The sequence below is a fragment of the Triturus cristatus genome, chromosome 11 (genome assembly GCF_964204655.1).
Source record: "Triturus cristatus chromosome 11, aTriCri1.1, whole genome shotgun sequence".
NCBI lineage: Eukaryota > Metazoa > Chordata > Amphibia > Caudata > Salamandridae > Triturus > Triturus cristatus.
This window is the reverse complement of record NC_140594.1, coordinates 302646564-302660163: the sequence shown is the minus strand read 5'-3', so window position 1 is coordinate 302660163 and position 13600 is coordinate 302646564. Positions and strand designations below refer to the sequence as shown.

The following is a 13600-nucleotide window of genomic DNA, read 5'->3' as shown; positions in this document are numbered from 1 at the left end:
TGACCTGCCAGGAGGACATTTTTTCCTTTTATACCCCCTGGCAGCATGAAAGCAGGTCGCACTAGCCCTGGTCTTGTCCAGGTTTGACTATTGTAACTCCTTCTATCTTGACTCCAATATCAGCACTCAGCACAAACTGCAGGTAGTACAGAATTCACTTGCCAGAATAATTCTTGATATTCCCAGGCGTCAATCAGCTGCTGTCGGCCAGGGTGTGTTACACTGGCTCCCCATCAGAAAGCGCATTATGTTTAAAGTCATCTGTACTATGCACATGGCTCTTTTTCCCCAGCCCATCAGGGAATAAAAATGTGTTTCACTTGGATATTCCAGGTAGAAACCTGCGCTCGGCACACTGTAACCTGCTTACTGTGCCTAGGACCCGAAAGAAGAGATGGGGATATATAGCTCTTTCGATTGCCGCAAGTAGACTCTGGAACTCTCTTCCGCAAACCCTGATGGCTAAACTAGAGCTGCTGCCTTTCAGAAATGCACTTAAAACCTGACTCTATAGGCAGCATTCTCTTTTTTTGCTGCGACATGATTTAGCTCTGGCCGGTCGGCTACAGGTCCTTGATAAACGCGGATAAATGTTGCACTCTTTAAAATTAAAATCAAATTATGTTATTAATTTCACTGTTTTGCTCCTAACTTAGTATAATTGGTTGTGTTTAACAAAATAGCAGGTACTGGCATCATTATCCATGAGAGACCAGTGTTCCTTCTTGCAAAGGTTCACTACAGCACTATTGGTTGTTGTTATCGAGAATCCCTTTTCAGTTCAAGAAGTTCCCTCCCAGAGACTGCCACTTTTGTAACCTCTATCTCTTTTTCCCATCGTATCCAATGACCCCTTAGAGCTGCTTTGCGCACCTGCCAGAGCACTGCTTCCAACTGAACCTATGCTTTGTTTTCTTTGAAATTGTGTTCTGTAACGTTGTCCAACTTGTCTACCACCTATTTATCCTTCAGTTCCTAGGTATGAAGACACCATCCTTTGTATCTTCCGCAATCACCCAGAATCCCTCAGAACAGAGAGGGGTCCAAAGGGGCCTGAGCAAGCAAACTTATATCCCCAAATCTATAAAATAGTCACTCCTAGAGAAGGAGTTGTCTGCCCCTGAATAAAAAGAGTAATGCCTATCCCTATCATGTGCTTCTCTCCACAAGACGACAATTTCAAGTGCTGTTCAAATTTTTCTTAATAATCAATAAATAAAGGAGGTACTGTTTTTTTAAAAATAGGAAAAGAAAGCTAGTTTGGAACCCCGGGGAATCTTTATGATAATTACTTGGTGCCCTCACACATCAAAATGGATGTCAAGCTTCATCATAGGCCGTGCTCCTCGTCGGGCCGGCACTGCAATGCCCTACGGGCCCTGCGAGAGGACTCTTTATTGGAGATCTTTTTGGCTTTATGCTGTAATGATTAAAGTGTGTGTGAGGGCGTGAGATGTGTAGGGTGGAGTAAGTGTAGATATAGTGTAAAATAAACTAAATTAAAACTGTCTAAGAGATATCAAATTGTTTTAATATGATGGTTCCCGTGGCAGGGATAAAAACACTGAGAAGGCGGCTATTATAAGGGCTCAATGGACCAAGATAGCCTAATGTGTAGTTGCATTTGATATATTTCATGGCCAGAGGTCCAGCTGTATCCATGGTGTTTCTTTAGGATCTAAGCGATTCCTACCCTACACCTTAAGAGGAGTGTGTAGTGCCGGGTACTCCCCTACTAGGAAAGTACCTTGATGTATGATTGTCCAACCCAGATAGTAGAAAACGTTATAAACCGGTATATATAGCATCTGAAAGTATGTGTTGCTTAATATAGCACATTGATTACTCCAGTCTCCTCATGGTAGACATGCTCATGCTTAGAAAGGGCACTAAAAAGTCAGAATTCTGGAAGTATCAGGCATGGTTCTCATAGGCCTCAGACACCAGTCGACATTCTACATCTCAACTTGTTTCACTGAGCGAGCAATACACTACTAACTAATAGGCAAAATCACTGTTGGGTAATGCATTCTTTCTAAGGCACATGAAGCATTATTGTTTAAAATGCACAATTTATTCTATTCATCATTATATGAAACATAAGATAGGAAGTTTGTGACATGTAAGAATGAAATGTTGCTTATGAAAATAATAGATTTGTTAAACGGGAATATTACACAGTTAAGACAAAATCTCTAAGCATGTCACACTAAGGTCAACCTTCTAAATCACATTGTGCATATTTCAGAAATATTAAGATCAGTTTGGTTTAAAGAAAGCTTGCTTCATAACCTTTATATGGCCTGCATGGATAACAATGACTGCCTGTTGTGAATCCGTACATTTCAAATGCATGTCAGTTTAACGTTAAACTTTACACTCTTCATTGCACATTTAGCTTACTAAGTTAATACATTTTTCATTCTAATTAATATACTCTACTAGTACTGTTAGGCTCAGATCTATCTACTGTGTCACACATCAACAGATTCAAGTCTTCACCTATAATCTACTACCCGCCTGGTGATTGCCCACTTTTCGCTGAAGAGCTAACTGACCTTCTCATTCAGTTCTCCCTTTCCGGCTCAAAGGATGTGTTTTTGGGCGATTTACAACATTTATTGGAACAATACAGAAGACACCACAGTGAGCCACCTCTCTAACCTTCTTGAGAAGAATGACCTAAAGCAACTCTGCAACAACCAACCCACATCAAAGGCGCTACTCTTAACGCCATCATCTCAAGCAATGAACTTGTCTACCTTAAGGACATTGTTCCCATTGACTGGTCTGACCACCATCTTATTCTGTTCAACATTAAGACCATTGTCAAACCTCCCTCGGTCATAATTAACAAACCTAAGCTGTTGACCAGAAACCTCAAACAAGTCCCTGCGAATGAACTTGAGTCAAAAATTCATGTACAACTTCAACATCTCCCGCACCCCCAAAACGTATATGAACTCACTACCCACTTCAAGACTGCGATAACTGAAGTTCTCAACCAAGTTGTATCGCTCAAACTAAAACAAAAAAGAAAAATCCAATCTAAATCATGGTTTAACACAGATCTCAACAACATAAAAAGATATCTTAGACTAGCGTAAAGAACTTGGAGACCAAACCCCACTTCTTCACATCTAACTCTCCTGAGAACTGCTAGGTTAGCTTACAAGAAGCACATTTTCTGAGAAAAAAAGCCTCCTTCTTGCATATAAAACTTGATCAGGCAAAAAACTGGCCCAGAGAACTCTTTAACATTGTCAAAAGACAAACCTCATCTGCCCCACACAAAATAACTGCCTCTAAAGAATGATGTGATACAGCTTCTTCACAGACAAAATCGCTAAAATTGATCAATCCTTCTCTCAAGTTACTGTCCTTCATCCTTGGCCAATCTTTTTTAATGACACCCCTCTCCTCACGACAACTCAACCAGCCGAGTCTCTCAACAAACTATCAACTCCTATTGTAACAGAGGACAACCTTTGTAACTCCCAACTGAAAAACAAAGCCAACTGGACAAATTTCAAACCCTTGACAAAGCTTGAAGTCTTCAATATCATTGCGAATTTAAAGCCGACCTCACACACCAAATATCTTCTACCGGCAATTTAGTTCATAACCTAAATCACATAATCGCCACGTGTTGGACAAAAATCTTTAATACCTCCCTTGCCTCAGGGCCTGTACCTGAGTCTCTTCATTTAGGGCAAATCACACCTATACTTAAACCCCAAGGCAGACTCTAACGACCCCAACAATCTCCGACCTATCTCTAACGAAAGCGATAACCATGGAGATATGTGTTTTACAACAACTTGACAGACACATAGATGAATACAACCTACTTGGCTCCTTCCAATCTGGTTTCAGGAAAGGCTGCAGCACAGAAACTGCCATGCTCAACATTGCAGATGACATACATCGTTCCTCAGAGAATGGAGATTCCTGCCTTCTCATACTACTGGGCCTCTCACCGGCCTTCAATACCATCAACCACTCAGTCTTACTAGAATCTCTGAAGACACTCTGGTTTTAATGGTACAGTCCTAAAATGGTTCACGTCTTACCTCCAACATCAAACACAACAAATCAAAATTAAATCTTGCCTCTCTAACCCAACTCCTCTCTCTCTTGGTATCCTCCAGGGCTCAATTCTCTGCCTGCCCTTGAAAACAGCAGAGAGATTCCAGTCTGCTGCTATCGGGTGAAGGCGAAGTCCTCTTTGCTCTTTCTGTTACAAGCTACTTCCTCAACCCGCTGCCCTTCTCAAGAGCTCCTCCTTCACCTACTATGCAGTGGGCCATCAGGCGAGCACCAGTACATTGCAATCTCCTGTTTAGCCAATGCGAGTCCCAGGTCAATAGATTTGGAGCTCACTTTGGTAGCTAGGAAACTGCAGTAAATACTCAGCAGACAGACTTCTAATGTTTCGAGGTTTGAGCAGTGTGCGACCCATCCCATGCCATGGGCCACTTGCTGCCAGTATGCAGTGATCGTTGGACATTTCCATACTATATGCAGGAATCCTGCATCCACCAGGGAACCGCGAGAACATGATTTATCCGCAGTACCCATTATGACATTCAATTTATGTGGCACGAGGTATGTGGTATGCAAATAATTGAGCAGGGTACTTTTAAACCTTGTGTTTCTGTAGACGCTACATGTATGCTGCAAAACCATAGTCCATTCCCTATCTGTTAGTTAACTCAGCAGCCTGCTCTCCCATAGCGTCTTGGCCCATCTATGGGCACCATTACCATGGCAAGAACAGTTTTATATAGCCAGGACACCAATGTCCTACCACTACTAAACGTATGGAGAGTTTGTAAAACATCATGTGACTGACGTTCCGTCTCACTCTCCCACCACAGGACTCGAGCGAGCACCTTAGGGCTCCATACGTGAGGGAAGGGACCCAGGCAAGTGTTCCTTGGTCATCATGTCGTCAAAGCTCCTCAATGCACTGTTCACGTTAACAGTCTCCGATAGTGAGGATCCCAGCCTCCCTCCATTTAACCATTCATCGGGTGAAAAGATATCCCCCTCTAGGGGTGGGAAGTGGTAATGTTGGGCGTTAAAAGGTCTGTATCCAATTCTGTGCACTATCCTCTCTCAGCACCTCATCGTGATCTTGAGCATCTTGTAGGGTCAAGAGCGCAGATCTTCCTACTCAGAATCAATGCTGTCAGGGCTCTCTCATTCTGGGCGTCACCCAAGGGGCCCATCTCCTCTCTTCTCTCCCTTCCCAGCCATCGTGCCAAACACTGCAGCTGAGCTACTGTATAGTAAAATTCTAGGTCAGGTACAGCCAGCCCGCCCTCCTCCAGCAGCCGCTGAAGGAGGTAGAGTGGGACATTGTCGTACCTCCATCCATATGGGCTCCCTAATGAGAGTGTTCATGGTCATAAACCACATATGTGGGATCCAAATTGGTGGTGCCACAAACAAATATAGGACTCGGGGAGTATCGCGATTTTAGTTGGGGCCATTCTGGCCTTGAGGTGTAGGTGCATTGTGTGCCAGAAGTTCACCGCAGCCGTAAGCGAGCGTAGGGCGGGTTCCAAGTTGCCATCTCTAATGTCTCCATCTGCATGATAAACCTTAACCCCCACATATTTAAACATTGTCAGTTCTCAATGTATGTGGAGGTTGATCACCGATTGTGGATCTTCCAGGATAGTGGTTAGCACTGGGAATGCTCATGTTCTGTCCCAATAAGGTTGAGTACCGAGGTTTCCCCGAAACGTTTGGATCCCTGGGTTCCCCAGGGCACATCTGTCTCCGTTTCCCAAATTTACAGCAGCATATCATCTGCATACAGAGAGATGGAGTGTTCCCCATCCTTCAGGCGAATGCCCCTGCATTGTTCCTTTGTCCGTATCAGGGCCGCAAATGGCTCGATGGCAAAGGGCAAATAATAAAGGAGACAGAGGGCAACCCTGTTGGGTGACTCTGCCAATTTTGATGGGGTCCGATATTAGCTGCCCATTGGGTACCTGGCCCTTGGAAAGTGCATAAAGGAATGACATCCACTGTTCCCATTTGTCCCCCAGTTTCATCTGCTTCATGACTGATTTAAGGTAGAGCCAGTGCGCCTAGTCAAACACCTTATGAAGATCATTCGAGAGGACTACCACGTTCGGGTAAACCTCAGCAGGGGCCTCTCCAAATATTCAAAACAACTTGCTTATATTAAATTAAGTTTTGCAGAGTGGGTTAAAGCCATTTTGATACAGATGAATCAAAGTGCCAATGAAAATACAGAGCCAATCCCCAATATTTTGCTTACAATCTTATAGTCAAAATTCAGCATAGAAAGTGGCCTACAGGAGGCCACATCTGCTGGATCCTTATGTAGCTCCAGGATGAACACTAGGAACACCTCCCGAGCCGTGTTTGGGAGTAGCCCCCTGTCAAAGGCCTCTGCATACTGAAGTGCCAAACACAGAACTGTACTGCTGCATATTCTTGGTAGAACTCTGCCTGGAGGCCATCAGTGCCCGGGGTCTTGCCCCTAGTCAAGTCCTTGAGTGCCTCTCTAATCTCTACTTCTGTAATTTGTTTGCCTAAAGTTGTGCTATCATCTCCTGGCAGGCATGGTAATAGAAATTGGTTCAAAAAGGACTCAATGTCCTCCGTCGTAGCCGCCACCTGCGGTTGATATTGAATGGTGATTCTGTTCCTAGTGTCCATTTGAAGCATCAGGAGAGGTAGATAGCAGTGTAAGTCTTTCCTATTCCAAACACCAGACATAGCTTAATAACGGCCTTGTGAATCCAACCACATTTGGTTTACATCAAAAGGGGTGCATTTTCCATCATAATGATTACCCCTGTAAAACCCCAAGTAAACCACACGTACCAGGGGATCTGTAGTGTCCTGTTCCCAATAGATCGCCAATCCTTAATTATTTTAGTTGAGTGTTTTCCTAAGCAATATTATACCTGGCCCATGTCTCGACAACATTCTCAACCACCTCCTTTTTATTTTATATCCTAGTTCATTCACAGTATTGAAAATAATTTAAGTGGCTCCTTATAACTCACTCATGATCATGGATTACTTGTTTTATGTCTTATATGTTACTGCCTGAAATATGAGTGGTTGGTTCCCAGAACCTATGCTGCTCAACTGCCTCCAGTAATACCTGTGTATCACTCAAACACTCCCTCCCCACCCCTGTATCATCCTCCATCCCATAAAACTGCAGACTCCAAACTGCCCACAACCCCAATTAACAATGTGCCTATCACTTTAACTGTTACACATTACCTCAACATAATGCCCCAAAACTTTGGGCCCTACCCTATAAGAAAATGGGAGAACCCTGTTCTTTGTCCCATGCCATTGTTCTGGCCTGTCAGGAAAGAACTTCAAAGAAGCTGGCCAGTGGCACCTACCGCTTCCATCTCAATAAACGATTCTACCTTGCACCACAGGTTAAAAATGCCAAAAGGATTGTGAAAGGAGAGAAACATCTACCATTTAAATCAACTCAAAATGGTGAGCCTAACAGTGTTTGAATAGTTTTCTTCATCCAATGGTGTTTGATACTGCAGCAGAGGTGTCTTGATAAGTTGGCATAGCAAGCTCTTTACTCTGCACCTCTGCTGCTTCGTGTTGTGCAAGAAAGACTGGCCTCTTTACTTCCACGTTCATGGTCTATGATCTGCATTAGCTCTGTGGGTTACAAGGAGAAGATGAAGACTCTTCCACAGCATTTTGTCCAAGCAGTCAACTCCAAAGGTTATCCGGCAAGACAAAGTGCCAAGATTTCTCATCCAACAAAATTTAGGGGGTTGGCAGGAAACCGCATAATGCAACATATGCCACTAAGGTCACTCTCAAACACATTGAAAAACCAATGCTATATGTCCACCATTTGGATGAAGTCAGGGAACAAAAAGACCCTTGTCGTTGATTCTCAAAGGTCTATTCACCTTTGTTGCTCGAAGAATGGCATCTTTGTATCTATAATTAAGTAGGCAAGCAAATATTGCACAAGGTTGTCTCTCTAACCCAAGAAGACTTTCAATAAACCACTAGGTGGTAGTGTATTTATCATGAGGGATTCAACATAGCAGTTGAAACTGGGTCCCTCTATTTATTCAAGACACAAACTGTGTCTCCAATATTCCTGTGGGTACCCCCCTCAGTATCTTCAGCCCTAGTGGTCAGTCTTTGTATAACTAATTACAGTTCTTTTATATTTTGTTTACCTTACAAAGACTGGCACATAGAGGATTGGCATCTATTGCAACTGTATTTATCTTGTGTTCCAGAACAGAGCGTGATTCTCACACTGTGCCAAGGACGTCCCCAGCGTGACCTCTGAATTTGTGGTTGGGCCATTGCAATCAATATCTTTGCAGTGGTGCCCAGGTGTCAGTTCTTTAAAAAAGCTTAATTCTCCACACGATTGTGCTGGGCTGCTTGTGTGCCTGTCATGACCAATCTTTATGTTTTTTTTTTTACCTCCCTCAATAAGTTGCTTGAGGCTGCCCCTTATCGCATTTGATATGAAAGGTATCTTTTTACCCTAATGAGGATGTTCTTCTATCCTCCACAGTAACACCAAGGGCCTGTGATGTTCACAAGAGGTCTAAAAAATCACTGCTCCTTTTTCAGAAGATCCATCATAATACAATCAGGTTTCCTCTGAGGTCCCTCTTTTTCATCCGGGATGCTGTTAACTTTAATCCACCATGGAGTCACTGTCTTACTTTTCATCTGTTGCTTAGTATATAAAATCATATTGTATAAATAATTAGTCTCTGAAGTTGCCTGAATGGTAGATCGCAACTGCAGGCGAGAGAAAGCCAAAGGGCACTTCAAGTACTGCTGGTTACCAGTACCACCAAGTAAAACCTGCTTTGTGGTTTGTGACTGATTAATCCTTTTAATAAGGTTCCAAGGTAGTTGTTGAAGTGTACCTTAACAATAGAAATGTGATTCTTGTCCAAATTGTGAGAAAAATATGGATGGGAAACTGCCATCAGGACTCCTTAATGGGTACTTTGCCAACAATGATGTCACAATGGCATTGTTTCCGGTGCCGACATTGAGCCAGCACCCCCTACTGCTATGGACGAGGTATTGAAAAAGATTCCGGATCCAGTCTGCACCTGTAATTTCTGGGGATGAAGCACCTGCAGGTAGATAAAGTATATACCAGAAAGAGCATTACAGAACGATTTTCTTTTAAGAAACATGAGTTTTATTGACGATATAATCAAACACAGTAAACAAAAAATTGAATCTTGATTGTTTTATGCTATCCCATTAAGATTGTCTCTTCAAGAGTGAACAATGTCGTTTTTGAAAGTCAGAAATGTAACTCTTTTCTTTTCAGTAGTGCAGCTTATTAAATGCTTTTGTGCTCTTTCATGTGGTGGCTGTTTAGGCCATAACCTATTTAGGAACAGTTTGCTTCTTTATAGACAAGAAACTGTAGGGGTTTGGTTGGTGTGGACCTTTGCGACATTATAGCTAAATAAACGCTTCTCCCTTTCTATTAAGTCTTATGTCTGGACTTTTAAATAAATGTTAATGTTTTTTCCATTAACAGCAAAATGTCCGGGAGTTCTTAGTGCCTCTCCGTCCAGTTGCAATCCGGATTGTCAAGAACACCCATGGCAATAAGACTGGTAAGATGCTGTCATTTTTCCTTTCGCTATAATAATTTTTTACATTTATTTAATTGTATTTATATTGATTCAAGAAGTAGAAGTTCTCTATTCCAAGGGTCTGGCTTTACAAATTGTTTAGTATGCTTGCTTCCAGATATGTAACCCTTTGCTGTTTTGGAAATGAAGTGTCAACTAATATTGGCTCTGATTGGCAGAGTTTCCTTTTTATGGTCTCACATTTTCAGCAGCAATGTTTGTTACATCATTTGGCGCCCAAGGATTTGTAAATCATGCTGAAGGTTTGGGCTATTATGCATGGTAGTGATATTTTGTGCTTTGAATCTGAATTAAACTTCACAATAGGCTCCTGAGGCATCCAAAACCATATTAAATGAACCATATTAATTTCCAAGAGTCTATTCTTTGTCTTTTTCTGTTTCCCTTCCGACATGTGCTGTATTTTGATGCCCACTCTGTTCTGAGGCTCTGCTGCTGCCTTTCTCACACTGTCCCTCCTACAGTACTCCTGTGAAGCATGCTCTTGTTTGAAGAGGTCCCTGGAATCTTCATTGATCTTTGATGCCTTGCTAACATGTTGGAGAGCACATTTTAATTGGCACTCAATTCAAGGTCTTTTCTTGGTGTGAAAACCCTTCAGTAGATTTATTTGTGAAACAAAAATACATCTTTGTGTAAAGAGAGACTTCAAGTTTTCCATTGCAGTGTTCTATCCAAGTGTCCAAAAAGTCTACCTTGTTCCTACGTATCTTGGGTGTAAATTTTATATTGATGTCACACAAGTGAATCTTATTTCTTTGATCTTGCAAACAAAGACTTTGGCACATTTGTCATAAATGATTTGTCTATTTTACTCTTTGATATCTTCTGTTTAGAAAAGTAATGTGGTGTTAGGGAAGTCTTCACAACTTAGAGAATTTATTTCTCACAATGAGACTTACAAGATGGTTTCCTCTGCACAAATGACTATCTTTAAAATATTGCTTGCTCCAGACTGAAGCTTTACTTTTTGTGTTTGACTTCCAGGACTACTTCTTTCACATTATAATTTGACATGTACACAAAAACATTTTATGTTTGTGGCATAGCACATGTATTTCCATGCTGCAAAAGTGTTTACTAGGGTCATGACGGTAGTGTCAATCTTCCTGTAAGGATTAGAGTGCCTGTCTAGCTATGCTTGGACTACTGCCTTGTAATGCCTTTCTGTCTTTGTAGGCATTGTTGTTCCTCCATCTGGTGCAAATCTTTTGTTTGATCTTAGAATTCCAGTTAACGTTCCTGAGCCCTGTATCATTACAGTTTAGCAGCAACTCTCCTTTGTTAGAACATTCTTATATTTCTGTCTGTCAAGCGTTTCCTCATCAGGATAGAACTTGTACCTCTGAGCAAGTTCATTTTCAAATTTGAGGTCGCAGTTACACCAAGACAAGACATATGAGTGATATCACAAACCCACATTTGTAATTTGGGGATTGGCCCACAAGCCAATTACGTCTCTGCTTTGTGCAGCCTAGGATACTTAGTGGGCATTTTCTTTTTTTAAGTAGTATTAAAAAACAAACAAAAAATATTAAAGTTTTGTACTTCGTTAAACAATTAAGGGTGCATGCCCGCACATGAAACAAAAAATAAAACAACAGAGGAGGTGAGAATGCACATGCAACTGTTTACATAGGACAAGCACATGGCAGTAAGATGGAATGTGCAGATGGATGGACTACAATACTAACTGGGATGACTCCACAGTATACATTAGGAGTCAAAGTGATGCTAAGGGATATGCCGCATCCCCTAACTATAATGGACATTTTCAACAAGTGGAGGATCATCTCTCTTAATTTTTAGAGTTGAAGAATCTGATTTCCTCTTCCTTTTACTTAAAGCACAATTGTCCAGAAGAAATATTTGTTGCATCATTGAAGACAACAAAACTGGTCAAGCATTCCTTTTAAATTTAAAATTTCTCACAGATACTTCAACTGCAAATTCCTCACCTTTAGAATATTCCTTGGGTGCCAGACTGGATGCAAAACGTTTTCATAGCAATGCTCCTGCGTGTCATTAGATGACACCATGCAGCTCTGCGTTGACTTCATTCTGCCCCAGAAGTGATGGAGTAGAGTCCGTTCCTTTTTTGTCCACACCCTAGAATGTAGATCCAGTCCTCGGTTTCCTCTTTCACTGATTTTCAAATCTAAATTCAGTATGCAATAGAAGGATACCCCCACCCAAAACCTACAGGTTTCATACCGTGGCATGACTGTTGAAAAGAGATGTTGTTAACCGACTCGCACACGGTGTGCTTTTGGTGTTTTGGCTCGGGGTATGTTATGTTATGTTATGTTAAAAACACTTTTATAGCGCACAGCTGCCCCAGCCAAGGGGCGTCCCGGCGCTTAAAGAAAGGTCCCAACACAACAAAGCTGTACAAGGGCAGAAGCGCGCAGATCGAAGTACTAAAGTGAAAAAGGAAACAAATGCGTTTTGATAGCCCTCCTAAACTTCAGAAGCTCATCCATCTCACGCATGTGGGGCGGAAGAGAGTTCCACAAATTTGCAGCCAAAACCCGGAAAGACCGGCCTCCGGCCCTGCATAGCCTAAACCGTGGGACCACCACCAGGTTTTGACCTGAGGATCTAAGAGAACGTGAGGGCACGTAGGGCACCAAAAGATTAGCAAGAATCTGGGGAGAGGCCCACTTGAGGATCTTGAAAGAAAGACACAGGGTCTTAAAATGAATCCTCTGTGCCATAGGCAGCCAGTGCAAAGCACGGATGGTACTTTCCGCAGAACAGAACCGCGGTAAACCTACCAGGGCTCTTGCTGCGGCATTCTGGACACGTTGCATCCGGGCAATTTCAGCCTGGTTGGCCCCCAGCAGGAGCGAACTGGCGTAATCAAGCCGCGATAGTATGGATGCCTGTATGACCAGCTGCCTGGTAGAAGCATCAAAGAACCTCAAGATGGGTCGCAGCCCTCGTAAAATGCCGAAACAGGTAGCCGCCACTTTTTTTGTGTGGACACTGAAACTCAGGGCAGACTCTAACCACACCCCCAGGTTCTTTACCTCTGAGACTGGAATAGGAGTTGCACCCAGTTCAGGAGGCCACCACATGTCACCCCAAAGATCCGTCCGCTTACCCACAATCATGACCTCAGTTTTTTTTGCATTTAGTTGAAGACAGTTGGCATTCATCCAGCTAGCCACCGCCAAGAGACCAACCCGGAATCTGGGGGCGTCGAGGTCGGAGTCCCCACTCAGGACTCCAAGTCATGTGGTGAGTGTGCCCTCTTCTATGTTGCAGAACATAGAAAGAAGTCACAGATCTTGTGTAAGTCCCGCTCTAAGTCGAGGGCGCAGATCTTCTTCGTGGTCATCCACTCGAAATCTTAGTGAGGAAACATAAAAAGCAAAAGTGGGACTCGCCCTCATCTCGCCACTCTCTGTCCAAAGAGAAGTCGTGGGGGCATTGAGGTGCCACTCGAGCTTGTTCCCATTCCCCAATTGAGGAGTAGATTCCACAATTGGTCCCGATGTTCCCCACATTCTCTGGGTTACCACCACCGGATCCGTCCTTGGCATCGTCTCGGCTCCTCAAACTCGTCTCGGGTTCTGCAACAACTCTTGTGCTGGCTTCCATTCCGGCTCAAAGACCTGCTCTGGTCCATCTTTCATTGATACTAGTCCAGACATTGATGGTGCTCAAGAGGATCTGGTGCCGACACAGATGTCTGACCTCAAGCCAAATCCATCTCGACAGAGGTTGCACTCTGACTCCATCCCAGATTCCTGTACAGCTGTATTCAGACATTATACCTTCAATTCCTTGGAGACATTCTCAGAGCCTCCATAATTTTTTGGACACCACCTGGAGAAGACAATGGTGATGAGGAGGATGATTTACCCCCACATTGTAGTGATGACTGATTATACAAGGAT

At 42.9% G+C, this 13600-nt stretch overlaps 1 protein-coding gene across 1 annotated transcript in view; it reads left to right on the top strand.

Moving 5' to 3' along the window:
• RBM19 (RNA binding motif protein 19) overlaps positions 1 to 13600 on the top strand; it is a 420351-nt gene that overhangs the window by 28991 nt on the left and 377760 nt on the right. Inside the window, exon 8 of the mRNA XM_085635231.1 lies at positions 9578 to 9656. Coding sequence (XP_085491357.1) covers positions 9578 to 9656 — 79 coding nt within the window. The remainder of the gene's footprint in view (positions 1 to 9577; positions 9657 to 13600) is intronic.